The 26,275-nt window shown below is 34.7% G+C and overlaps 5 protein-coding genes across 9 annotated transcripts in view; 3 read left to right on the forward strand and 2 right to left on the reverse strand.

Moving 5' to 3' along the window:
• Positions 1–1,339: 1,339 nt before the first annotated feature.
• Positions 1,340–3,610, reverse strand: LOC119633061 (putative uncharacterized protein DDB_G0291812). Its single transcript, XM_038026267.1, has 3 exons — positions 2,805–3,610; positions 2,603–2,738; positions 1,340–2,544 (listed from the first exon to the last, which is right to left on the reverse strand). The coding sequence occupies exons 1-3, from the start codon at positions 3,034–3,036 to the stop codon at positions 1,512–1,514; spliced, it is 1,401 nt and encodes a 466-aa protein (XP_037882195.1). The 5' UTR covers positions 3,037–3,610; the 3' UTR covers positions 1,340–1,511.
• An 847-nt stretch (positions 3,611–4,457) lies between these two features.
• On the forward strand, positions 4,458–7,275 carry LOC119633060 (DNA replication licensing factor Mcm6). 2 transcript variants are annotated; one of them, XM_038026266.1, is made up of 5 exons: positions 4,458–4,489; positions 4,658–4,801; positions 4,863–5,749; positions 5,804–5,940; positions 6,005–7,275. In XM_038026266.1, exons 3-5 carry the CDS (start codon positions 5,077–5,079, stop codon positions 7,184–7,186), a joined length of 1,992 nt encoding a protein of 663 aa, XP_037882194.1. In that variant the 5' UTR covers positions 4,458–4,489; positions 4,658–4,801; positions 4,863–5,076; the 3' UTR covers positions 7,187–7,275. The 2 variants fall into 2 exon arrangements, with proteins under 2 accessions (XP_037882194.1, XP_037882193.1); XM_038026265.1 differs by lacking the exon at positions 4,458–4,489 and adding an exon at positions 4,493–4,605.
• A 373-nt stretch (positions 7,276–7,648) lies between these two features.
• Positions 7,649–8,840, reverse strand: LOC119633063 (proliferating cell nuclear antigen). 2 transcript variants are annotated; one of them, XM_038026274.1, is made up of 3 exons: positions 8,598–8,840; positions 8,422–8,530; positions 7,649–8,364 (listed from the first exon to the last, which is right to left on the reverse strand). In XM_038026274.1, exons 1-3 carry the CDS (start codon positions 8,703–8,705, stop codon positions 7,856–7,858), a joined length of 726 nt encoding a protein of 241 aa, XP_037882202.1. In that variant the 5' UTR covers positions 8,706–8,840; the 3' UTR covers positions 7,649–7,855. The 2 variants fall into 2 exon arrangements, with proteins under 2 accessions (XP_037882202.1, XP_037882201.1); XM_038026273.1 differs by having other exon boundaries at positions 7,653–8,530; positions 8,598–8,833.
• A 648-nt stretch (positions 8,841–9,488) lies between these two features.
• LOC119633062 (short neuropeptide F) overlaps positions 9,489–26,275 on the forward strand; it is a 66,186-nt gene continuing 49,399 nt past the window's right edge. For 2 of the 3 annotated variants that reach the window (XM_038026271.1, XM_038026268.1), the window contains exon 1: positions 24,018–24,417. The gene's annotated coding sequence lies outside the window, so the exon portion shown is untranslated. Of the gene's footprint in view, positions 9,508–24,017; positions 24,418–26,275 lie in introns of those variants that run through there. The other variant, XM_038026270.1, reaches the window with a different exon arrangement.
• Positions 9,819–11,600, forward strand: LOC119633615 (UDP-glycosyltransferase UGT5). The gene is made up of 4 exons (XM_038027235.1): positions 9,819–10,450; positions 10,512–10,948; positions 11,012–11,234; positions 11,300–11,600. The coding sequence occupies exons 1-4, from the start codon at positions 9,819–9,821 to the stop codon at positions 11,598–11,600; spliced, it is 1,593 nt and encodes a 530-aa protein (XP_037883163.1).

Here is a 26,275-nt window from a genome sequence, read left to right on the forward strand (position 1 = left end):
TGTATTGTTATTGCTACATTTCTTGATACTTATAAATGTATTGTACATGTCTTCTTCTTGCTGATCATAAATATATTGTACAGGTCTTTTTCTTGCTGCTCATAAATACATAAAATACAACTTCCTAAAAATGGCTTAGAATTTACAAAAAATGCCTACCCAAGTAGACTTAACTGAAAATCACATAGGATCGTTTTTCAAGTTTATGATTTCGAGTAAGTTGTAAAAAACAATGTATAAATGGGAAATTAAAAGAAATATTGAAAATATTATTTAGGTTCTCAAACAAGCTAAAGACGAAAACAAGAAAATCGAACAGACCTTAAATTAAATTTGAAAAATAAACAAGATTATGTAACATTTAAAGCTTTGTTCGAAAATAATTGCGGTCTAGTACATTTGGAAGCTTAAGAAATACTCAAAAGAATCTGAGCTAAAAATTCGTACATTATACTTACGATCGTGAAGAATTGGAAAAAAGACTTAATGGAGCTTTAGATGATGTCAAGTTGGGTATGACTTTTGAAGATATAATAAAGTAAGTAATATTTCAATTCTCCGTGCATAAATTGAAAGTCGTCGGCTTGTCTAGCTGAGGTTTTTTGAAATGTAACATTCTGAAACGGATTTTCTCGACAAAACAGTTAAAAAAATAAGTAGAAAGATTATAAGAAAACGAATTAGAAAGTTTTGAAACTGAAGACAAAGAATTCTTGAATTATTCAATTTCCATTTTTCGTTAATATGAAATATTTTTCCTACTTCAAACCGGCAAATTTATTGAAAAGTGCATTCATTGTAATTATTGGTAAAACTTTTGTCTTTTTTTTTCTTCTAAACCAGAGCAAGAAGAGCTATTATAATATTTTTATATAAAATTCAATTATTTTCGCTTAATAAACCTTTTATTCATTGTTATAATTTATTTATAGAGTGAATAATTCCTGAACAAATTCCTACTAACGAGATTATTCTATTTATAAATGCTACCTGTTCTATTGACAGGCGGCCTCTCTTACACTTCAATAGTAAAGAGGCAATTTATGAATCATTTTGCTACACATTCTATAAAATTAGCAAATTTTTGTTGATAATTTTCCACATTATAAGGTGCAAAGGGTGTAGCAAGCCGACCATCCAGCTATTCCTTGCAAGATATTTATATATATCAGATTCTTTAAAAATTTTCGCCGTCCGAACCTTATTTAAATTATTGTAAAAGACAAAACATTCTCCTCAGTTTCTAAATCGAGGCAATTCATTTTTATGGTCTTCATAAAAATGGGTCTCTAGCGGAATTTCTCCTTCCACACACGCATCAAAACATAGTACAACCGCATTGCATATTTTCGCACTATATTCTGAAATGTCTTTCAAAGATTTACACAAAACTCTTAATGTAAAAAATGCTCCGTAACGAATTAAAGAAAACATTACTTTCTTGTTCTACTTTCCGGTATCCTAATATTATTGTATACATTGCAATCACTTAGGTCTACTACAGGCTATTATTAGTCTGGATATAAATAATCTTGCAAGATATTTTGGAAAGCAATTTTGATTTTTCCACGATCACGTCCATTTAACTTCTGAATATCTGGTAGCAGACTCATCAAAAACATAGCATCGGGATCAGTTTTGCAGTCGCATAATTCTGGTGTCACTGACAAATTCGCGTTAGACGCTGTAGTGTTTCCTGTACCATTAGAAGTATTGCTTATACCGGCCATCTCGAAACGAGTATGATGATGGTGTTGATATTGATTGTGTGGACCGTAACTGTGGTAGTGTAGGGAATTAGGACGTGCCGTTGTGGAACTTGGTATTGATTCTGGCTCATTAGATGCGTTAGAATTCGCATTGTTATTGAGATTTGAAGTATTGTGTGCACTTGCATTCACGTTTTCCGAAGCTTTGCTAAATGTAGGTCTAACAAAAGATACGTTTGATACGTTTGTGGTGTGGCTTGAAGCGGCATTTGAAGACAAAGATGTAGAAGCTGAGCTGTGGGTCGTAGTTAGCGGAGGGTTTGTTACATTATCATGTGATTTAGCTCGTTTGTTACGAAAATCCTCATAAAAAGTCCTACTTTGCAGACGTTGCAAATGCTGTAATCGCTGTTGCTGTTGGTACTGTTTTCCCACGGTGTGTAACATAAGTAAGTTTCGCATATCGTGATCATCGTTTTCTACTTCCTGTTCGTCATCGATGTGCTGTCGACTATCGGGATCAAAATCATCAACGTTATCTTCGCACTCCGATTTGATATCGTGAGCGTACGATCTCACATTAATTGGTTCATCATCTGTCATATCATCCAATTCTGAAGCGTTCGGTTCGGCTTCATCTAAATATTCTAAATAACTATCCACTTGATTGGATGGTACATTAGAACGAGGAGAATTAACATTTTGATCTCCCGAAGCACTACCATTAGACAAAGAAGCAGCTGCAGCAGCTCTTTCACGTTGTAATCGATCTGACAAAGTATTGATCTGAACCAAAGTATCTTGAGAATCGAGCGACTTTGATTGTTGATGCTTTCTTTAGGAGGAAAGCAAAAATATTTTTCTTGTTGTGCGCAATTGAAAATTGTACTTACTTCCTTAAATACGGATGCAAAAAAAACATGCGGTCGAAATAAGTCCAGCAAGGTGGCACCTTCTCCTCTAAATAATTAGTATACTCACGTCGGAAAGAAATACGTAAGTTGGTCCACTTGGCCAAACTAGCGCCGACTTAAGTTGTGTTCAAGCACTTTAACCAAAATATTTGATTGTTAATAATTTTTATTTATAACTTACGATTTTTTTCCAATTTCAAATCGACTTCACGCCAAAAATTTTCTACATACGGCCGACAAAAGTAATATTTATGTCTAGGATTGTAAATCGCTTCATTGCGTTGTACTAAGTCTATTAAAGCAAATACCTCTTCTGTCAACCAGCGTGTAGAAATGCAAGGATTCGAGGACGATGCGCTATTTATGGCTGCCATTGTTGAATCATTTAAACATCCATAATGATCATTAGACATGCTTACTTTTAAGACGCTTTACATAATCATTGATTTTTTGTTACTTATTTCCGTTTTAATCTAATTAAAACAATATTTTTCCAAAATTTGCCCATACGTAAGACTCCCTATTTAATAATCGCAGCTGACTTGAGGAATGATCAGCTGGTTTTATAATAAAAATATGCAAATGTTCCCAATGAATTATTAGGTTAGCACACAATAAACTCAATCAAGCCGCGCTTTTTTTTAGGCATGCGAATAATATCTCATACACTAAAGTACATTTTTATTTTTGGCTTATATCACTTTGGAGGTAGGCGCAACTATTAGAGATTAATAACTAGAATTGTTTAAAGATAGATGAAGAAGATAGATTGGTTACTTCTCCTTTAATTTGCCAGAATTCGAAGATAGATTGTTTACTTCTCCTTTCAATCCGTAGTAATGTTATCTCTACTATCTTTGTATAAACTACTTATTTTAACTTTGATATTAAATATAATATTTCAATCTAACATAATTTATTCTAAAGTTAGATATTAACTAGTTTATATTTACTTATCTTGGTCCATCTTAACTCAACACCCAAAAAGAAAAAGCTGATTTAGGTTTATTGTATTCTAGTTTAAATGGTTTGAAATTTTACTGTATTTTATATTATTTTATAATGAGTGAAAAACAAGCAATAAACTCGATTTATTTCCAATTACTCTCAGTTCTCTTTCGTTTACTTTGCTTTTGTGTTAATTCATTTACCGGTGCTTTTGATGTATTTGTTGCTTATGTTAATGTCTTCATTTTTACTATTCAAGCCATATGGGTCTATTTGCATTTATATCAATTTCCGTACTTTTTCTTGCAAAGTAATATGGTAAGGTGACTTACATTGTTTACAATAAAAACAGAGAAATTGGGTTATGCAATGGAGTCCAATAAAAATGTGCCCATAGCTATGTTAAAAGCTACACATGATCTCCACTTTTTTATAACGTGAAAGCAGAAAGTACCTAAAGAAATATAACACTACAAAGTAAATAAAATGACAAATATATAATTAATAATTAATTGATGATTAAATATAATTCCACTTGGGATTTTTTAACCCGACAAACGAAAAAACGCCTCATTATTTTGTACCTACTTGCGGCCTTGGATTGTTTCCCTGAAGTGGGAATATAAGCGAGACTTCATTATGACACAACGAAAATGAATTACGCTTCTCTGAATATAAGTTTCGCTGTTTACAAGTAACTTTACAGCTAAAAACAATTTTAAACAAAACCACTACGGATTTCTGTATAATTTTCTCCATTGACTTTTAAAAAAGTCTGCAAATGTGCATATATCTTCAAATTTCGTTCCATTTCATGCAATATGAATTGCAACTCTGTCAAATTTGGCGCGCATTTCTGTTATAGCTACTTAGAGTAGCTTGGATTGACTACATCGAGAAATATACATTTTATAAAAAGTTAGTAAAAATAATTTTTTAAATATGGATGTGGCTGATGCGCAAATTGGTCAATTGCGTGCTAAAGATGAAGTGGGAATACGTTGTCAAAAATTATTTCAAGACTTTTTGGAAGAGTAGATCACCGCATACAAGCTTATGATTTGTTATTAAAAATATTTTTTACAGATTCAAAGAAGAAGGAGAAATAAAATATATAAAACCCGCTGCAGATTTGGAGCTGCCCGATCGTTGCACTTTAGAAGTCAGCTTTGATGATGTAGAAAAATATAATCAAAACTTAGCTACAACTATAATAGAGGAATATTATCGGTATATGATATACATATGTTACAAGTAGCTTTTAACTTGTGAGCCTAATATCTTTCTACAGGATTTACCCCTATCTTTGTCAGTCAGTTTTAAATTTTATCAAAGATCGTATTGGTTTGAAAGCAGACAAAGAGTGCTACGTGTCCTTTACGGAAGTGCCTACACGCCATAAAGTGCGCGATTTAATCACTTCCAAGATAGGTACCCTAATTCGCATTTCTGGGCAAGTTGTACGTACACATCCGGTACATCCGGAATTAGTTTTGGGTACTTTTATGTGTTTGGATTGTCAAACGGAAATACGCAATGTAGAACAACAATTCAAATTTACAAATCCCTCTATTTGCCGTAATCCGGTGTGTTCTAATCGCCGACGTTTCATGTTAGATGTTGAAAAAAGTCTCTTCGTTGATTTTCAAAAAGTGCGTATTCAAGAGACGCAATCTGAATTACCACGCGGTTGTATTCCGCGTTCTGTGGAGATAATCTTACGTTCTGAGATTGTGGAGACTGTTCAGGCAGGTGACCGTTATGATTTCACGGGTACTTTAATTGTAGTGCCTGATGTTGGTGTTCTCAATATGCCAGGAGCAAAGGCAGATTACGGGTCCCGTCATAAGCCTGGGGAAGCACCAGAAGGTTTAACTGGGCTTAAGGCTTTAGGTATGCGTGAGCTTAACTACCGTATGGCTTTTCTCGCTTGTAGCGTTCAAGCCACCACAGCCCGTTTCGGGGGCATGACTCTGCCTATGTCAGAAGTAACAGCTGAAGATATGAAGAAACAAATGACAGACGCTGAGTGGAATAAAGTTTATGAAATGTCCAAAGATCGCAACCTTTACTACAATCTTATTAATTGTTTGTTTCCTTCAATTTATGGAAATGATGAAGTGAAAAGAGGCATATTATTGCAACTTTTTGGTGGCGTTGCTAAAACTACCCACGAAAGTAAGTAAAACATTTAATTTCCTTTTCCTGATTTCGATTGTCCTCTTTTCCTAGGAACTTCCCTTCGCGGTGATATAAACGTTTGCATAGTTGGCGATCCTAGCACTGCTAAGTCTCAATTTCTTAAACAAGTGGCAGACTTTTCACCTCGAGCTGTCTACACGTCAGGTAAAGCTTCTTCTGCTGCTGGGGTAAGTTTGCAGTGCAGCAAATTTTAAATCAAAGGAAGTTAATATATCGCTCATGTGCTTTCAGTTAACGGCGGCGGTAGTACGAGATGAAGAAAGTTTTGATTTTGTTATTGAAGCAGGTGCTCTGATGTTAGCGGACAACGGCATATGTTGTATTGATGAATTCGATAAAATGGACCCTCGTGACCAGGTAGCTATTCATGAAGCTATGGAACAGCAGACTATCTCTTTAGCTAAAGCAGGGGTCAGAGCAACACTAAACGCGCGTACTTCAATATTGGCAGCCGCTAATCCAATTAATGGACGTTACGATCGCTCCAAAAGCTTACAACAAAACATACAACTTTCAGCTCCCATTATGTCGCGTTTCGACTTGTTTTTCGTACTTGTAGATGAGTGTAACGAAGTGGTGGATTATGCTATAGCTCGTAAAATAGTTGACCTACATTCTAACATAGAAGACGCTATGGAAAGAATTTATTCGCGAGAAGAAGTTTTACGCTATGTAACATTCGCTCGTCAGTTCAAACCTTTTATAAGTCCAGAAGCATCGAAGCTCTTGGTGGAAAATTATGGGCATTTAAGACAGCGTGACACTGGAACTGCCGGTCGCAGCACTTGGCGCATTACCGTGCGCCAGTTAGAATCCATGATACGTTTAAGTGAAGCTATGGCCAAATTAGAATGCATGAACGAGGTGCAGGAACGTCATGTTAGAGAAGCTTTTCGTTTACTAAACAAATCTATAATACGAATCGAACAACCGGATATTCATTTGGAGGAGGAGGAAGAAGAAACATTTGCGGGCGATATAGAAATGAGAGAAATTAATGGAGAGAATAATCAAGAAAATTTCGATTTTAATCATCAAGAGCAAAGCGGACTAAAAAAAAAGTTGACTTTGTCTTTCGAAGATTACAAAAACCTTTCGACAATGTTAGTACTACAAATGCGTAATGAAGAAGCCCGGTGTGAAACCGAGGGCAGTGATACTGGCATGAAACGCAGTGATGTTATCACATGGTATTTGGAACAAGTAGCTGATCAAATTGAATCGGAAGATGAATTAATATCGCGTAAAACGCTTATTGAAAAAGTATTGGATCGATTAATCTATCATGACCAGTTAATAATACCTTTGAAGACCACTGAACTAAGACAACCGGGAAGAAGTCCTAGATCTACTGAAGAGGAAGAAGAAGATGATCCTTTGTTGGTGGTTCATCCTAACTACATAATTGAATAATCGCAAATACTATAAAAAAATAAATATGCTTGTTAACATTTTGTAAAACCTCCAAAGCATTTGTTTGCAATATCAACGACCTCTAAGCAATGACACTTATAAATTATTGAACCATCGAACTAGATAAAAAGTTCGTTCTCTAGGGCTTATATATTTGATGAGTTTTTTCCAAGTATAATCGTAGATTTACGCAACTAATGATCTAATAAATAGTAGTCGATGTTAATTGGATGCCAGCTTCTGTCAACATTTTTGCATTTTCTCATATTGTACCAAAGTTGGGGTAAGAACGGTAATTGAATGAAGTTTAAATTTCGCTTATGTGCTTTCAGTTAATTCCCGTAAGGTCGTTTTTGGAAATAGATAAAAAAAGAAAAGAAGAATAGAAAAAAGGAGAATCTTAAGCGGTAGAGGAAGGATTTTAGTCAAGTTTATTCAGAATTTATGCAAGAGTTAAGCAAATGTAATTCGAAAGACTTAGATTAGCCAAATATCACTTTTAAATTTGATTTTTCTTTATTTAAATTAAGAACATTTCTTTTAAAAATATATTCCCGTAGAAAAAAGAATACAAGAAATTACGCTTACATTACATCAAGAGCAAAGAGTCTTCTAAAAAAAACCTATAGAAGTATTGAAATAGTAGAAAAAACGCATTCTAAGCACGTTTTAACTTTCATCTTCTTCAATTTTCGGAGCCAAATAATAACGTATATGTCCCAAATCGGATATGCGATATTCCACTACCAGCGGTACATCGGCGGACATAGATAATTGGACTTGATTACAGAGTGGTGTTGCCTTAGTGAAAGCATTTAGATAGCGGCATGCGAAGGTTAACGTAACCGGCTCTTGCATTTCAATTATTACCGCTTCTTCTTCCTTATCAACATTTGAAGTTTGAGCCAATTTAACGTTTGCCGATCCCAAATCCCCAGAAGCAGAGAATTTAACGCCTTCCTTTGTGCAACAAATAACCATACTTTCGCTGAATTGTGCCAAATCGCGACATATTCGCGCAAACTCCATAGAAGGCATTCGTACAACGCATGAGTAATCTGTATCCGGTATTCCCAAATGCTCTTGATCTAAATTCATTAATTTCATCTCATAATCTGATACTTTTTCGTGATTCTGCGATTCAAACATAAAGGTTACAGTGTCAGCGTTATCCTGGGCTTTAATAGTAACAGTATCATCATTATTGGCACATTTTAATATTTTCGCCATAGTACCCAAATTCATGCCCATTGAAAGATTACGATCGCAACGGAATTTGTCAAAGCTATCTGAGCGCAGTGTCAATGAAACCAAAGAAACGTGAGAATTATCCATAGCTTGCAACTGCGGATACATAACCAAACGTGCAAATGTGAAATCATGTTCCCAGAATTCGTCTTACAACACTTACTTGAATTCCCGAGTCGCTGCAATCAAACGTTCCTTCGTTCAACAGATCTTTGACGGCATCTAAGATTTTTTTTAGGATAGTAGCGTTCATTAAACGTGCCTCAAACATTTTGTAAATCTTTTATTTATACACAATCTACTTTTGTTTCTTAGAATAAGTTGTTGTATGTTGAATGTAAATTTTTATGCCTTTGAGAAATATCTCGCACACAAATGAGAACCCATACGCTGTTTTTGGCGCCTTTTCAGTGTTGCCAAACGCGGTTGGTTATTATATTATGGGTGAATACAACGCAAACCTAAGAAAAATAGCAATTCCAAAATTTGACCTAAGTTGGTGAACGAAAAGATGCCGCGCTTACCTGGGGAGTAATTAACTTACAGATTTACAACAGTTAATTTATATTTATATACATAAATGTATAATATAATTTATAAATTACAAAGTAATAAAATTTATAAAAGTAATAAATTAACTTCTCCCACATGACTGGGATTATAAGCGCGGCCCCATTGTGTCAACTACTTAATACAGTGACGTGCAATAATATGTAACTAATAATAAATATTATTATTATTATTAATTTCGCCAGAGAAATAAATTCTGAGACTAAACTCTTAAAGCACTAGCATCTAAAGGCTATCGGCTTCTATTAAAAACTCTACCGTACTTGAGATTCGAACCCAAGACCATTGAGTTGTTAGTCTAGGTTCGTCGCCTTCGGCCACTCAGGCGCATCGGTAATAAATAACAATAAATATTAGTACTAATTTACGCTCCTAACGGATGGATTTTCTCAACTTGGACAAGAAGCAACGCTTTATTGCAATTAATTAAAATTAGTAGGAATGCTTTACAGGCCAAGTTAGTAAACCTAAGTCAAGACGTCATCACCTATGAAAACTTTCAGGTAACGTATCCGGCATTTTAAAATAATTATTTTTGACTATAGGGACTGCAATTGAATGTTTCAGATTTCTTTCGCATATCTTGGAAGCATGAGAGTTTAAAAGCCGACTTAATTTATTATTATTACTAAGTATATTTTAATATACACTTCTCAAGGCTGAAGTATTTTATAGGATATGTAATCATGTAATTATATCTGAGTGCTACAAATGGAAAGACAAATCTAGCATACTTTATCCTTTGCAATGACCGAAGTTTAGATAAGTTAAAAGTAAAACAGTTTGCATCTAATAGTGCGTTAGTAAGAAAGCAATGGAAATAAACCTCAGAGTTTGGCTTGTAATACAACAAATTACAACCTTATGTGTAGCCAAGAGGATATTAGGTGTTTTTCCACATTTCGGTTATAGTCATTTCAAAGTTTATTATCCGCTTTTACACGCTTTGGCGGAAAGAGGCCATAACGTTACGGTAATCACCTATATTCACAGTCCTAATTCACCGGAGTTTTACGAAGAATGGCTATTAAAAAATGAACAAGTAAAAGAAATCGTCTCTTTGAGTGGCACGTGGCCTTCACGATCCTGGGGTAATTTACTTAAAGAATACCTCTTATTACATAGAGAAGGTCAAAGTAGCTGCAAAAAGCTGTACGAGAGTGGTTTTGTTCAAAGAGCACTAGATCAACATTTAATTCAACCATATGATTTGGTGATAACCGAATACTTTAACAGTGATTGCCAATTAGTATTACCACATCTTATGAATTTGCCGATAGTAGGCTTTAGTTCTTGCCTGCTAATGCCTTGGTACTATGAACGTCTTTTAATGCCCGACACACCTTCGTACATACAATCAGAGTTCATTGGATATCCAGAGCCTTTAGAATGGTATCAAAGAATAGAAAATTTTTTGCAAGCCAAGTTATTAGCTCTGCTTTATCGGTAAAGAATTTCTTAAACATCGTAAGTTAAGCATATTGTTTTCATTTCATAATTGTTGCAGCTTTTATACCAATCATTGTGATAATATGCTTATCAACTCTTATTTTAAATGGTTATTTCCTGATGTGAATAGTATAGCGAAACGGCAAACACGTATCGTGTTTGGCAATCAGCATTACTCACTTATGGGTATTCGACCAAGTAATCAACAATTTATTGAAGTTGGAGGGATACACATCAACGAAAGTTCTATAAATGACCGCGAACTACCGAAAAACATTAAAACTTTCTTAGAGAATGCCGATCAAGGCGTACTTTTCATTAGTTGGGGATCAATGATCAAATTTTCTACTATGCCTAATAATCTAATAAAACGCATTGTAGCTGTGCTGCTCCGATTTGATGTGAAAGTAATATGGAAATGGGAGAGTGACAAAATACCAACGGAAAGTGAGAAATTTTTATTTATAAAGTGGGCTCCACAATTACAATTGCTATGTAAGTTTGTCAGATTAAGTAATAATTAGTGGTTAGATATTACTAACAAACGTAAAAATACAGGTCATCCCAAAGTTAAGTATTTTTGGGGCCATGGTGGCCTTTTAGGTATTACCGAGGCTCTGTATTGTGGCAAACCTATGCTTATAACTCCCATTTATGGAGATCAATTCGTTAACTCTTATGCCGTTAAAAATCGTAGGATAGGCTATGTCTTAGGCTATCTCGATATGCGTTCCAGTGAGTATAGCTTATATGCGGCCTTCAAAAATTTGACGAGATCAGGGTATAGGAGATTAATTCAAAAAATATTATAGTTTGTGTACAATTTCTCCTTTTTTTTATGGCAAGATACGAGCACCGAGCCAAGGAGTTCTCCGAGATGTTTCGCCATCGTGAAAATAAACCTATAGACACTGCTGTTTGGTGGGTGGAACATTTATTGAAGTATAAAAGCACCTCTGAAACTCTACATTCGTATGCAATCGAACTAAATTGGTTTGTATTTAATTCCCTGGATGCGATTATGGTAATTATTGTATCAATTGTGGTAATTAAGAAAGTTTTTCTTGGTGAAGGAGAAACTTATAAGGATTTTCTCTTTTTTTTATTCTTGGGTGTACTTATTTTGTACAGTTTTTTTAGTAAATAAAAAATAACAAAAAACCAAAAAAAAAACAAGTAAAGAAAAAAAATACTTGGAAAAATATAAGGATAAAAAATAAATAAAAAATTTGTAGACATTACCGAGTATTTTATATTAGCCGGAAGATGAAATTGTTCGCGAAATGTGCATTCAAGGAGTGACTGAAGCATATAAATTAACCAAACTGAATGATGATGGAAAAACACGCTCTCCTACAGGAAGGATTATTTTAATTTTTGATCGCTATCGATTACCGCGAACAGTTGATGTGGCGTGGTATAAATGTAAAGTAGAACTATACATCCCAAATCCTATGAGGTGTAAAAATTGCCAACGCCTGGGTCATACGGCAAAAAGATGCACTAATGCTGCATCTTGTGCTAACTGTGGTCATCCTCCACATACTGAAAGCTATACCCGTAGTTTCTGCATAAATTGCAATGATCAACACTCAGCGTTAGACAAACAATGCCCACGTTTTGTACAGATGCGTGAAATATTAAAAATCAAAAAAGAAAATTACTGTAGCATGGGCGAAGCGCGACGCACATACCGGCAAAGAAATCCATCTGTAGCCCATGGAATTGGCAAAAGTAATACCTATGCTGCTGTTGCCTCGCAAATCGAGCCTAGTAAGACTTTAACTGCAACTGCTTCCAATGGAAAACCTGTTCCACCATTAACCAAAAATTATATTGCGAAACCAGTTACATCACTTGCCAAAGATAATATTGGAAAAACCAAAGCAACTGCAAATATTGAAAAAATCCAAACAACAACACATATGCTAAAATCTAATATACCAAATTCTCCAGAATCTCCAGCTGTCAACTTTACTCAACATATCACAAGTGGTAATGAATCCATTCTTTCATCCATTAATCAACCTTCGAAAACCAAAGCAACTGCAAATATTGAAAATATTAAAACAACAACACATTTGCTAAAATCTAATATACCAAATTCTCCAGAATCTCCAGCTCTCAACTTTACTCAACAAATCACAAGTGTTAATGAATCCATTCTTACATCCATTAATCAACCTTCAATTTCAAATTATTCACGTGCGCCAACCCGTTGCGCTTCAAATGTACCAAATCACCTAAATACAGATTATTCTGCTGGTAAGAATAAGTCATTCACGAAAAATTCCTATAGCGACCTTCTCGACGGAGACGCTGACATGTCAACTTAACCCTCCCATGTCAACTCCACTCTGCTTACATGTCATTACAATTAAATAAAGTTTTTAAAATTCTACAATGGAACATTAAGGGACTTATTAATAATTTTGATGAACTCCGTACACTCATAAGTGATTTTAATCCAACCTTTTTATCGCTTCAAGAAACCCATTGTAGAAGCTCTTTTAATCCTATTCCACCCAAATCATATACTGGATACTTCACGAATGCTGATCAAAATTCATATTCCAAACAAAGAGTAGGTGTTTTTATAAAATCAAGTATACCTCACAAACGCATAAATTTAAGCTCAAATATACAAGCCGTAGCGATACAAATAATGTTAAATATAAAATTTACAGTGCTTTCGCTCGATATTCCACCTTCGCAATCGTTTTCTCAGCAAGAACTCTACAGTTTATTCTCCGTACTTTCCCCCACATTAATTATTTGCGACGATTTCAACAGCTGGAATACCATCTGGGGCTCAACAGTGAAGAACACTCGCGGTACTGTTTTAGAAAAGGCCTTTTTTCAAAGCAACCTTTGCGTTTTAAATGATGGAAAACCAACGCACTTCTCAACTCATACTTTTTCACATATTGATTTAACATGTTGCTCTCCATCACTTCTTCCTTTGGTGTCCTGGTCTATTTCTGATGATCTACATAATAGTGATCACTTTCCAATCATAATCGATCTTAAACTTTCAACGTCCTCTGCTACTCCAGCAAAACAGGCCAAATTCCTCCTAGATAAAGCGGATTGGATCAATTACTCCAAACAGGTGGAGTCATTTTTGAACTCAAAGCCATTTAACGGAAACTGCAACCATGATGCTGCTATTATGTCTAAAGCGATTCGCACGGCTGCTCATTTTTCTATTCCTCAATCCAACACCTCTTCTAAACGAGCTAGGGTTCCATGGTGGAACAACACGCTTTCGTTTTTGAGGAAAAATAAAATGGATCTATGGCACTGCTTTAAGAGATGTCCTGATCAGAATCACTTGTTATTATACAAAAAGGCCAATGCTCTATTCAGGAAGCAATTACGGAAATCAAAGGCACTTAGTTTCGAACTTTTCTCGAGACGAATTCACAGAAATACATCAATGAAAGTTGTCTGGAACAAAATCAACAGACTTAATGGGACTTCAAACCTGAACCAAATTTCTGCCATCTGCACTCCCAATGGAACTTTAACTGACCGAGATGAGATTTCTAATTACTTTGGAAAAGTGTGGTGCGAATACTCCTCTGACAGCAACTTCTCCAGTCCTTTCATTGAAAATAAAAGGACTCCAATATCTCCTTCAAATAATATCGATAGATGTGCCATGTTCCTGGAAAATTGCGTATCCACCTCAGAACTTGGACGTTGTCTCTCCAATTTGAAGGGGAAGACACCTGGTCTAGACCGCATCTCATACCAAATGATCAGTGCTATGCCTAAGTCTAGTAAAAAGAAATTACTGGACCTATATAATACGGTATTTATGAATGGCCATATACCCTACATGTGGAAACTGGCAACAGTTGTTCCAATTCCAAAGTCAAAAAATGTCTCCATCGCATCTGATTATCGCCCAATTTCTCTTTTATCTTGCCTCTCTAAGGCTTTAGAGAAGATTATGGCATCTAGATTATCTTGGTTTCTTGAATCCAAGAACCTGATAACAAAGCAACAAGTTGGTTTCAAGCGGGGTAGAGGATGCATCGACGCTCTGTTACATATTGATTATTTCACAAGCAAAGCAATTTCCGAACGAAATCACGTAACAATTCTCTCAATTGATTTCGAAAAAGCAGTTGACAGAGTTGGTCTTCATGTTATCTTAAGACTCTTGAAATCATGGAATGTTGGACCCAAATTCTTCAACTACATCAAATCATTCATGTCGCATCGGCGGTTCAAAGTTAGAATCAACAATCATCTTTCTGATTCCTTTCCGTTAAAGAATGGCATTCCGCAAGGATCTCCTCTCTCTGTCACGCTTTTCCAGATCGCTTTCAACGAAATTAGCGAAATTCTTTGCCGTGTACCAAGAGTGGAACATTATCTCTACGCGGACGATGTATACATTTTTACAAAAGAAAAAGACAACACGAAAGCAATCATCCTGGAATCTATTGCATGTGAGATCTTCACATGGGCAAACTCGTCAGGAGCTATAATCTCTATACAAAAATCAAAAAAAATGCATATTTGTCGAAAACAAATGTGCGATGCAGGAAACCTACTGATGCATATTAACGACTTACCAGTACTAAATATGCAGACGCTCCATGTTCTCGGGCTCACGTTGTCAAACAATTATCGTTGGAAAGCACGCTGCCTTCGGTTAAAAAACTCCCTTTTAACAAGGGTAAATTTCATACAGTACGTTGCTTGGAGAAGCCATGCGCATATTAACACTATCGCTTATCTTACCAAAATGCTTGTGTTAAGCAAGATTGACTATGCTTTGATAATTTATGGCAATAGCTGCAAATCTAATATCAACATCCTTAAACCGGTCTATCACCAAGCCGTTAGAGCAAGTTGTTATGCTTTTCGGACGACGCCCATAAATAATATTGTAATTGAAACTGGTCTCCCAACTTTAGAAAATAGACTGTATGAGTTAAAAGCTAAAATAGCCCCTAAGTTTCTTAATTCAAACAAATCCATTCTCGGTGATGACGTAAGAAAGATTATTATTGCGAAGAAAATTCCAAAGTCACCATCTGCAATTGACCGTTGTTTGTGCATCGCAAAGGAATTGAACATTCCCTTAAAAATTTCCCGCTCTTTTGGTGTTAAATCTCCCTGGATTTTGAAAGACTGCTCTTTTGACATCTCACTGTCTATGCACAAGAAAGAAGATACCCCAAATTACGTCTTCAGGAATCTAATAGCTGAGAAAACCCAAGTATTGGACAATACTGGTTGGAATCTTTTGTACATAGACGGCTCAAAATCTCCTGGTCTGCCTCCTGCTTGTGCGGTGGTAGATGCTACAGGACGGGTTCTTCTCAACCACATATTTCACGAAAGCACTTCAACTTTCATAACCGAAGCCAGAGCTATCCTTCACGCTGCCAACCTTGCCCATAAAAACAAACTCAAAACCGTCATTGTTACTGACAGTTTGTCTGTATTACAAGCTACCCGGAACCCTTCGACTTCGAGATGGAGCACCATCAACAAATTAAGGAATATAATTACTACACCCGACGGAAAAATTAAAATGTTATGGGTAACAAGTCACATCGGTTTACTGGGAAATGAGCAGGCTGATCGAGCGGCAAAGTATGCTGCTTCTGCTCCTCTAATTATGGATGATATCATGGAAAAGTTGGATCTTCAAAGATACACTGGAAGAAAAGTTAAAGAGAAAATTGCAGAGGGAAATTTACAATACCATCATCAACACTACTCTTGCATTAACCCTCAATTAACTCCACCTCTATATCCAACAAATGTTGAGAAAACCAAGATCCAAACATTTTCGAGAATTCGCCTTGGTCATACAATTGCAACTCACCAATGGATCCTGAAGAAGTCTTCTCCCCCAATCTGCTGTTGTGGACAAACTCTTACTATAAAGCACATTCTCTGTGACTGCCTCAACTTTTCCTTGGCTAGAAGTATTGCATTTGGAACGATTAACCCTTTGAACATTCTACAATCAGCTTCAGAACAGAATATCAATTCAATATTTTACTTTATTAATACTAGTAAGCTTATTATCTAATATCCATTTATTTAAATTAGAGCCGATAGCCTGTGTTGCTAGTGCTCAATGTCTTTTTTTTAGTCTAAGAATTCAATTCATTAGTCTAAAATTAAAATAATAATAATAATAATAATATATTATCACATGTTGATATAGGGTTCCTATTCAGATCGAGTGGTGTAGTTGCGAAACGCTTTGGAGATTTATGAAACGAATGCATGTTATACCAGATATGAAAGAAAGTTTTCGTAACGATTATATTAATAATTTCTTTTGCTTTATGTAGTGGTAAACGTATCAAAAGTACAAGAAATAATATTTGCAATTTGTAGAAGGTTCATTCTAAAATAAAAATAATTATCTAGAAATTCTTATTACGGGAATTGGGAAAATTTTAAATTTTAAATATTTTCTTAATATATATAAGCAAAATTGGTATTCATAATGAGTTTGATGAATGAATATTCAAATATTGGTTGCAATTTTTCGGTAAAGGATTTTCGTAGCTTTTCGAAACGGTTGATAATTTTTGGAAGGTTCCAATCTGTCACGTGAATATTAAATGTTAAACTCTTGTTTCGTTAACTTGAACATCAGGTTCTTACTTCTTTAGAAATTCTCTGGCAACAAATGTTCGTTTATACGCTTGTAAATCATCGTAGAAGAGATTGCGTTGAAGGTTGTCAGATTTTTTAGTTGCAATCCTGCCTTGGAAATTTCGGATTGCGTAATATCCCCATGTCATTCTGATAGCATGCACTATTGTTATGGAATCGTCGTAAGTCAATTTGACGGTTATTCTCTTATCAGTTTTTGAAGTAATGCCTCCAGTTTTTTATAAAAATAGGTTTATAATATCAAACTTTAGGAGCAAAATGAAATTCTGTTCAATCAACCTTCTGAAAAAACAAACATAAGTTGCTCTCAGCAGTGTTTTCTCTTGTATTTACGTAAAAAAATATCCCACGATCAAAATCCATGTCGCTTGTTGTTTATTGACCTACCTGAACTTGGTGATGAAAATTCACGTTAAAGGGGCAATAGTGTCAAATAAATACTGGCGAAAAGCTATGTTTTCCTGAACACTGCTTATGCATGGCGTTAACGAGGTTTCATTTTCGAGTTTCGACGTTTTTAGCTATCATTTTATTACGGTTGTTATTAGCAGCGTAGGTTGTACCCTGAGTGCGTTTGTAACGAGATATATTGGTTACCATAGAGGGGACACAACCCTTAATTTTCCATCGATTAAGAAGAACGTAGCTATAAGAAATACAAATTATGTACTTCACTTGCACACGCATATTGTACGTCACGAATGCATTATTTCTAAAAATAAAAATAAAATTTTCAGCAAAATTTATCGAACTTAGCTTATGGTTGCCTAATATTATCCCGATGGCGTATTAAACTTTCCAAGTTTGCTTTTTTCCCCATTAAATCTCTCAAGCATTTATTTTTAAAATAAATCACTCTGGAATTTTGCTACATAGTCTAAAATCTCTGCCTTAATAAAAATAGAAATTGAGAAAAAAGAAGAGGAATAAACCTGAAAAGTCAAATCTTTACTTCGACTGACTTCCATCACTTTTGTTTTCAAAAGCACTTTGTTTATTGTGCAGAAATATAAGCTATTCAAAATATTGCAGCTTATGTTTCTCGGCAGGAGACCGGCTCAGCTTTTAAGGCAATTGAAGAACCAAAGCCGCCTTTAACATCTCAAGAACTGTAGGATTGATAGACAGCAGCCGAAATAATTGCCATTTAAAAGAAAAAGAAAAGATCGGAGCTGATATGAAGGAAGTAGGCCAGGCAGATATAGGTAATAATTATAAACTTTTCATTTTTTCTTCCTTTTTGTGTTAAAACATACAATCGTTTTTTAGAGATGTGGCAAAAGAGCGAGGAAAGATAACGATGAGGAATACTAGAACATGGGGAGATAGTTTTAGGGTTCTGCGAGAGCAAAATAACGATGGAAAGACTTGGACTTCAAATAGTCAATAGAATTTCTCATGCTTGGAACATAATCCAGTTTTTCTTGAAGCACCATTTTTCATGTTAACGCCATGTTACCGCGAGCAGCAAACGGGCACTGAATTATTTGAAAGAAAGTTATAAGCATAACGCCACGAACTCTAGGACAGGACATGCTAGGCACCAGAAAAGACAAACCCTTTTTACAACTAAGCGCACTTGACATCAATATCAGTATGACATCGTGGCCTTACATTTAGAGCATTGACGTTTCCTATTTCTGAACAAAGAAAAATTTGCGTAAGCTCAATTTAACAGAGACTTGCTAGGAGGGCTTAATTTTATAATATGCGCTTCGTGCAAGCAAGGTAACTGTTGATAATTGATGAAGCTTACAATAAATAACAACAAATGAAACGTTATACTGATCAAACAATCTTTCCGGAAGTCATAGAAGCCACGAATTTAAAACATTTTACGGCTAAGGTTATTGTTGACTTTTATATTTATTATCTAACCATAGCGAATGCAGGACTTTCGAAGTGATTGGCCAAGTACTGCTGTAGAAGTGGATTCATGTTACATGGAGTTACGATAACCTCTTTTCCGGTATTTCCGAAAAATTTGTTAAATAAGAGAATAAAATATAAAATGAAAAGTTAATATTGTGACTGTTACATTAAAATAATAAGAATGGGTATATACTCCATTATCTGGGGTTAGATTTAATTACAATTTTTTGCGCCAGGCGCTTTTCGGTTGTCTGGTACTATAAGGTCCTCAAGGTTTTTAATTGTTTTCGAAATTTATTAAATACCTGTTGCCGTTGGTTTTGATAAATTGTTCTAAAGTGCATAACATAAAAATCTAATTGTGTTATGCCGAACACTGTGGTTTAGACAGAAAGTGTCTTAACATTCGTTCCATACCATATCGTGACAGAACATTTTAAATGCAAATGTATTTTGTCGTCTTTTGAAATTTATTATATTTTTAATGCAAATGCATTTTGCGTCAGTTAGACTCGGTCTTAATTGTTTAGAAGTATGTTTTCATGAAATAAAGCCCTCTTTAATAGTTTTCCATCAATAAATAAATGTTACTCATTTATATCATTCATTGTTGTTGTAATTGATTTTCTATATTTCAATAAAAATACAATTTAAGGAAAGTAATAAAATGAATTAAAAATGAATAATATACGGAAATTTACTTCTATATATGTGCTTTATAGCACTTTATTAAGTTGGAAGATTATTTTATTTGGAAAAGAGTTAGAAAAATTTCGCGTCTTCACTCAAACTGTTCTGATACCTATTGTAATCACATTGAGGGAGAATTTTATCACTACATCAATATTAAAAATACGAGACCGTGAGACGAGAACGAGAATTGAGATAACATTCAATTCTTCTAAAAGCGGATAATTTAGTTACAGCTGCTAAATGATATAACTTCGCGTTTAAAATGATTGCACAAACAGTAACACAGGGTAGCGAGACACCTGTTAAATAGACCATTGTTTTTGCCTACACAACTAGTAGTACAGGATATAGTAAGTTATCGTATGTAATCCGCAGACGGGGTTAATATAAACTCACCTTTTGTTATACCGATCGATTCAGAATCATTATTTAAATTGATCTAAGTCTGTCGGTTCGTCTGTCCCTGTGTTGTATGTCCATGTAAATTTTTGTTCAAGCTAAAGGTCGTAATTTTGGAGATATTTTGATGAAATTTGGTGGAGTAACGTGTTTTAATCCGGGGACGAACGCTATTGAAAAAAGTTCCGATCAGTTCAGTTTTTCTACCATTCCCAATATAGCGCCCTATTCTGAAAACTTGTTATATGGAAGAAAATTGCAATTTTCTTGTCGAAACTAGCTAAATAGTAGTAGTATTTGGGCATTCTAAATTGGTATGAAAACTTTGAACCGGCTGTGGCAATGTTTAAACCCCCTCTCATATAACGAAAACTGAAGTTCGTAGGACAAAAAGGTATAATTTTCAATGCCTCACGACGAAAATCATATGTATTAACATGTGATAAAAATTGACCCATAATATTATCATAATTTCATATAAAAACGTACACTACAAAATTTAGACAATATACGCTTATTTTTGGGTCCTGCTCCTGTAAGGGTTCAACTTGTACTACATTAGACAGCGTTTTGGGCTCACTTCCCCATAAATACGTTTACGAAAAATATGCCTCCATATAGAAACAAGATATAATTTCTGTGTTCTATAATAAAAGTAAAAGTTGTGTAAGAGAATGTGGTGTAGGGTATTTAATGGCCTTCCTTGCCTGTCTATAATGTTCTTATTTGTTATACTTGTTTTTATACTTTAACACGGAAGTGAGAAAAAAATGGAAACTCTTTATATAAACTCTCTGCAGGAAAATCCGCAATCTTGAAAGAGCGTTAGATAGCTTTCGTTCACGAAGGTTTGATCTTATTTGCTTGCTGTATGTACTAAGTTTGTACATTATAAGAATTTAATTGGAAAAATACCTTTCTAAAATCCAGAACAACCTACACCTTGCAACTACAGGCTTTTTAGTACATAAAGATTATATTTTTCAAATACCTCTACCACGTACTTACAAAAATTTCACTGAGCTGAAATCTGGATAGTCGGAGCATCATATTTTGACCATTATATATATACAGAATGAATTCTGTCATACAACATACAGAACGATACGGATTACATTTTTCGACCACAATGATGTGAACGTTAAAGCATTCGTTCGATGCTACATCCTTATTGGTCGATATGTAAAAATTTATAAACTATAATTTTTAAGATCCCTCATGTTTCCCTCATTATTATCATCTGCAGAAAGTAAACCTCGTTGATGGAAGTGCTGTCCAGGACACAGTGACGACTTATTTGCGTGGTCATGACATCAGCATGATGAAGTAATTATTTTCTGCCTATAGCAGCATACTTGAACTCTAGGAAATATGTTCTACGTTTCTAATACGAAGGCGTATTGCCTTTGTGTACGTTTTTAAAAAAGTATTCATTAGATTCGCTTAGAAGTCACGAAACTTCTATTTAAATCATTTACTAAATATAAAAGGAATTCCATGCAGAAATATCTAGTAGACGGAATAGGACCTTTCTGCATCAAGGGATATATCTTTTGTGAGGAGTAACATCAGATAATATGCCAGATATGTTTGAATTATAACTACCAAGCTCTATGGTCTCTTTTTTCGAGATACCATATTTATTCTTATTTGGGAATGGTTTTCGTTTGTAATACGATGTAAGGCAATTGTCGTTTATATCTCTACTTAGTGACATACATGCTGCGCTGTCTTCTACAGACCTGCGCGCAAAAGCTTCCAATGTTTCTAGCAACTTTAAAGTCGATATTTTCATATTTGCAATCAGGAGAGTGCCAACATCACACACCACACAGTCATAAGGACGGACAGACATGATTTAATCAATTCAGAATTTCATACTGACCAAATTTATACCTGTGAAAGCATATATACTTTATACCTGTGAAGGAATCTATTATACCTCATATCCTAAAAAAGGCAAAAAAGTAAAAAAACTAAATTTTCATGCTCTACAGTAGGGAGTGGCCGCGGCTGTTTTCTTTATTTCCAAAATAAAAGTTTGCGTCCCACAGGGGTGTGGCTGTTGTAGGTGTATTCTTTGAAAAGTTTAATTCACTTCCAAATTCTTTTACAAATTTGTAGGCGATATCTTCACCTTCGCTAACGGGAGAATTTTTTTCACTGATACGACACACTTAGGCAGGCGGACAGCTGGACGGACATGTGTAGGTGCATTCCCAATTTAAAATTGACTGAGAATTTTTATTTTTTGAAGCTTGTTAAAGTATCGAAAAAAATATTAAATTTTGATATGCTATAATATTAGGTAGAGGGCCAATTTTGCCCCTTTGTCTGCAAGTACTTTAATATCGCCCAATATGCGTTCAAATGTTTGTACATTTATATACTCTGGCTTCTGAGTAATAACAAAAAAACAAAATTTGTATTCCTTTTGAAAAACACAAGTGCTCTGACTTTATGTAGTGCTATAGGCGTGTCCGTCGGCCGATTTTGACCATTTTCAATATCAATCTGCATCTAAGAACGTTCTTTTTGTGACAAGGAGAGAGTTTACAGCAGACATTACACAGACGGACGGACAGCCAGACGGGCAAGCGGACATGCTTAAATCGACTCAGTATTTGTGACGTCTCTAAAGCAGTCTTCTGCAAATTTTGATGAAATGAAATGATCATCCTTCGGGGATGGGTATAAAATTGCGTTAATCTCTTTAGGATGTGAATGGCTTATGTGTTTAAATAATCTAACTAATTTACTGAACACGGATTTGTACAGCACGAAACGTATTTATTGTATCAGTATACATAATAGCACGCCCTTTCCTGCAGGCCTATTTTTAAGTTGAAATGACGACTACGTAGCACTATGAAGGCAAAGGATTTAATTTTTTTCGTTTTATTTGCTCGGTGACGTTAGCAAGTATTCGAAATAAAATTCAAATCGACACCTGCCATAGATCGATTTCACCGTGTTGATGCAAATATATCGAGTTTTTGTGATTATTCCAAAGCATTTACAATTGCTTAATAATTACATGCAAGTTTTTATTCCCAATTTTAGCATTCGCCGGCTGAGTTTTTATCTCCAATCTTTAGAATTTTCATTTATAACATATCCGGATGTCTTCGTCATAAAAAAGACTCTTTTTGTATTTTTAACACAAACAGAATTTAAAACCTTTTGATCCTTATATTAGGCCATTAAATAATCGACACTACTTTGCCTAATCCAATTCAATATGTATTTTTTTGAATAAAAGATCAAAAAATAGAACCTATTCCCGTACAAAGATTTGCTTCTCTTGAACGATCTTATTCGAGGATGTGGTATCAATCGAATAAACAATTTTACTTTAACTTTAACACAGTAAATTTACACGTTAAATTATTCTTCTTGAGCATTTTTGATCGTAAAACACAATAAATTAAATTTTTTCCCTTACTTCCTGACTTTCTTAGTACCCACAGACATTAAGGAATTCGTTTGCACTCACTTAATACCTGGAAGTAGAATTTTTTTAAAACTTCGTCAAAATGTCTTGAAAGTTAGGAGGTTGGACAGGTTGAATACAAGAGTATCGAATGGACAGACTTCGTAAACGATTTGTAGGCTGGTTAGAAATTGATCGAGTGAGTCCATTTGCAAAGGTGTGTTTGAACTCAATACATTGTTATGAGAAATAATATGTGATATAATAACTCTCAAGAGTACTGTTTAGCATGGACACGAACCAAATCAAAGTTGAAAAAATAAATTCTATGACGAAAAGCTTGTAAAACACAACAACGTTGGAATGAAAGCTTTCCAAAGGAATTTCTGCCGATTATTATCCTCAACTTCGTTGCGTGTGTTTGTTTATGTAATTCTGTTTCATAGTTTATTCAGTTGTCTAACTTTGCGTGTGAAGCCATATAAATAAAAAGCCATCGTTTGTAATATAACATTTGCTTCTGGTACTTTGTGCTCTGAACCTTTTCATTGTTTACTGTTCAGCAACATCAAAAGAGAGAACAAGTGCAACATTTGTGAAGTTTTCAAAATCAAATTTAAAATTGATTCAATCATTTGAAATACAATTTAAAAGAAACAAACTAAACGCATTTCCCAAAAAAATAAAAAAATAAAAAAAAAATAAAAAAAGAAACAAGAATTCAATCTTGCAATCTTTCCGAAATAAAAACATTTCGATCTTGTTATCAATATCGGTTATCGGCAAAGTGTCAAAAAGTGTAAAAGAAGAAGTAAATGAAATATAAATAGCTCAGAATTCTTTTTAGGAAAAACCATACCAATCTCTTTAAATTACTAAAAACACTCAATACATTTTAAAAAAGGTAAGTAAAATTATCGGTCTATCTTTACAGTAGTATGCTTTATTAAAGGACGACCCTTTCGCTTAAAATGCATTATGAGAGCCGCCAGTCATCATTTTATTTTAAATATGAAGTTATTTATGTAAGGATGAAAGTAACCCCGCAATGTTACGAATAAATAGTGCGCTTAGGATTTCTGCTTAAATATTAAAAGAAAAAATAATGAGGTATATAAATGAACAATTTGGAGAACAGTTCGTCGTAGCCGTCAACACATTTAAAAAAGATTAAAACCAACTGCACAGGAAATGTCGTTAATGGAAACATTTTATTAATTTTAAAATTGTTACTTACTTGCTGGCAGTGCTTCCTAAGTGATGAAGCTCAATACCCTGATCTTGAGGAAAGGTTTTTTCCGGTTGGTATTTTTGGCGGAGTCTCGCAATGGAAAATGCTGTTAATCAAACAATCAATAGAAGCTGTACGAATAGAATTATAATCGACTGCAGTATGAATAAAAAAATTTGTAAAAACCTTGCAAAAAAAAGCAATAAAATCCTTACGACGTAAGAGTTTTGAATGACCGGTCTATGCCGTCCTTCAAAGTCCGTAGCATGCAAAGCTACAATAAGATGAATCTGTACTTTCCGATACTTCTGTGGAAGAGGACATTGTTAGGCTTGATCTTGGGACTAAGGAAAAGTTACAACTTCTTGACTTATTCTTCGCAAGATTTCCGAAAGAAGAAATGAACACTGGTGTAAGGAGAAGAAGAACATATGAAATAATTTTTTTTTGGCTGAAGTCCCGCAAGAATTAACAGTTGGAAAGAATTTTGTAAATTCTTATCTTGTATCCGTATAGCAATTAATATCCAAGGTTGATTAAAGTTTTGGTTTCAACGACATTAGCAGGACATTTCTATGAGCCTCATTTTAGAGATCAATATCTGTCTCATGAACTTTCGCAGGTCTCTCCCATTACGCACCTCGGCTTTTGGTCATCTCGCAAACATGTTTCTGCCTTTGCATATGGTCGGAGCCTCTTTTGACTTTTATAGCCAACGTAAGCGGGTATGCTGCTATTTATACCGCCTCGTTCCTGGCCGAAAATAGTCAGGGTGAAATGCAGGTTGAATCGTTTTCTTAATCAACCGGCACAATGATATGTGTGCTTTAAAATCTTCTACATTCGTCCGTATGAGTTCATACACTATATTTTCCATCCCAAATGGTATGCCAGTTCTTTGTTTTATTCGACGAGCAGCAAACACGAGCTCATGTTTTAATTTTTGAGCGAAAAAATGATTTGCTTCTCAGGGATTGATTGTAGAGAAAGTGAACTGCTATGATAACGAAAATTTGTTATCGCAGCATTTTCCTAACGTTCGCGTAGAATTGTTTTTATTTGTCGCCTCGAATCAGGCTTGCAGAAGTTAAATAAATAATAAATATTTTAAAAGAATGTTATAGGGGGTCAAAGCCGATCTTTAAATACTTTAAACAATTCTATAATCACTTTTTAAAAATACGGATTTATATGTGTAAGGAGCATAAAATCCATCCAATCCAGTTCGTTTCCAAAAGGGTTCGCCTTTGGTTTTTAATACCTGTCGTTGTATTTCATGCAAACATCTTGAAAATCGCGATCTGTAGATTGATCGCAAAAATAACACGATAGACATTGAACGGGTAGGCGCTGGGAAATGCTAAAATCAACATAGAAAATGGTTCCTAGTTGGTTCGCTTTATTAAAGCATATGAATATGAAGAATGTAAATATGTTTTAAAGCGGCACAATACATGCATAACAAATGAGAACGAATATACGCTTATTCTCAAAGCGGCACAATACATGCACAACAAATGAGAACGAATAT

This window comes from Glossina fuscipes, unplaced genomic scaffold (assembly GCF_014805625.2).
Source record: "Glossina fuscipes isolate IAEA_lab_2018 unplaced genomic scaffold, Yale_Gfus_2 2, whole genome shotgun sequence".
Lineage (NCBI taxonomy): Eukaryota > Metazoa > Arthropoda > Insecta > Diptera > Glossinidae > Glossina > Glossina fuscipes.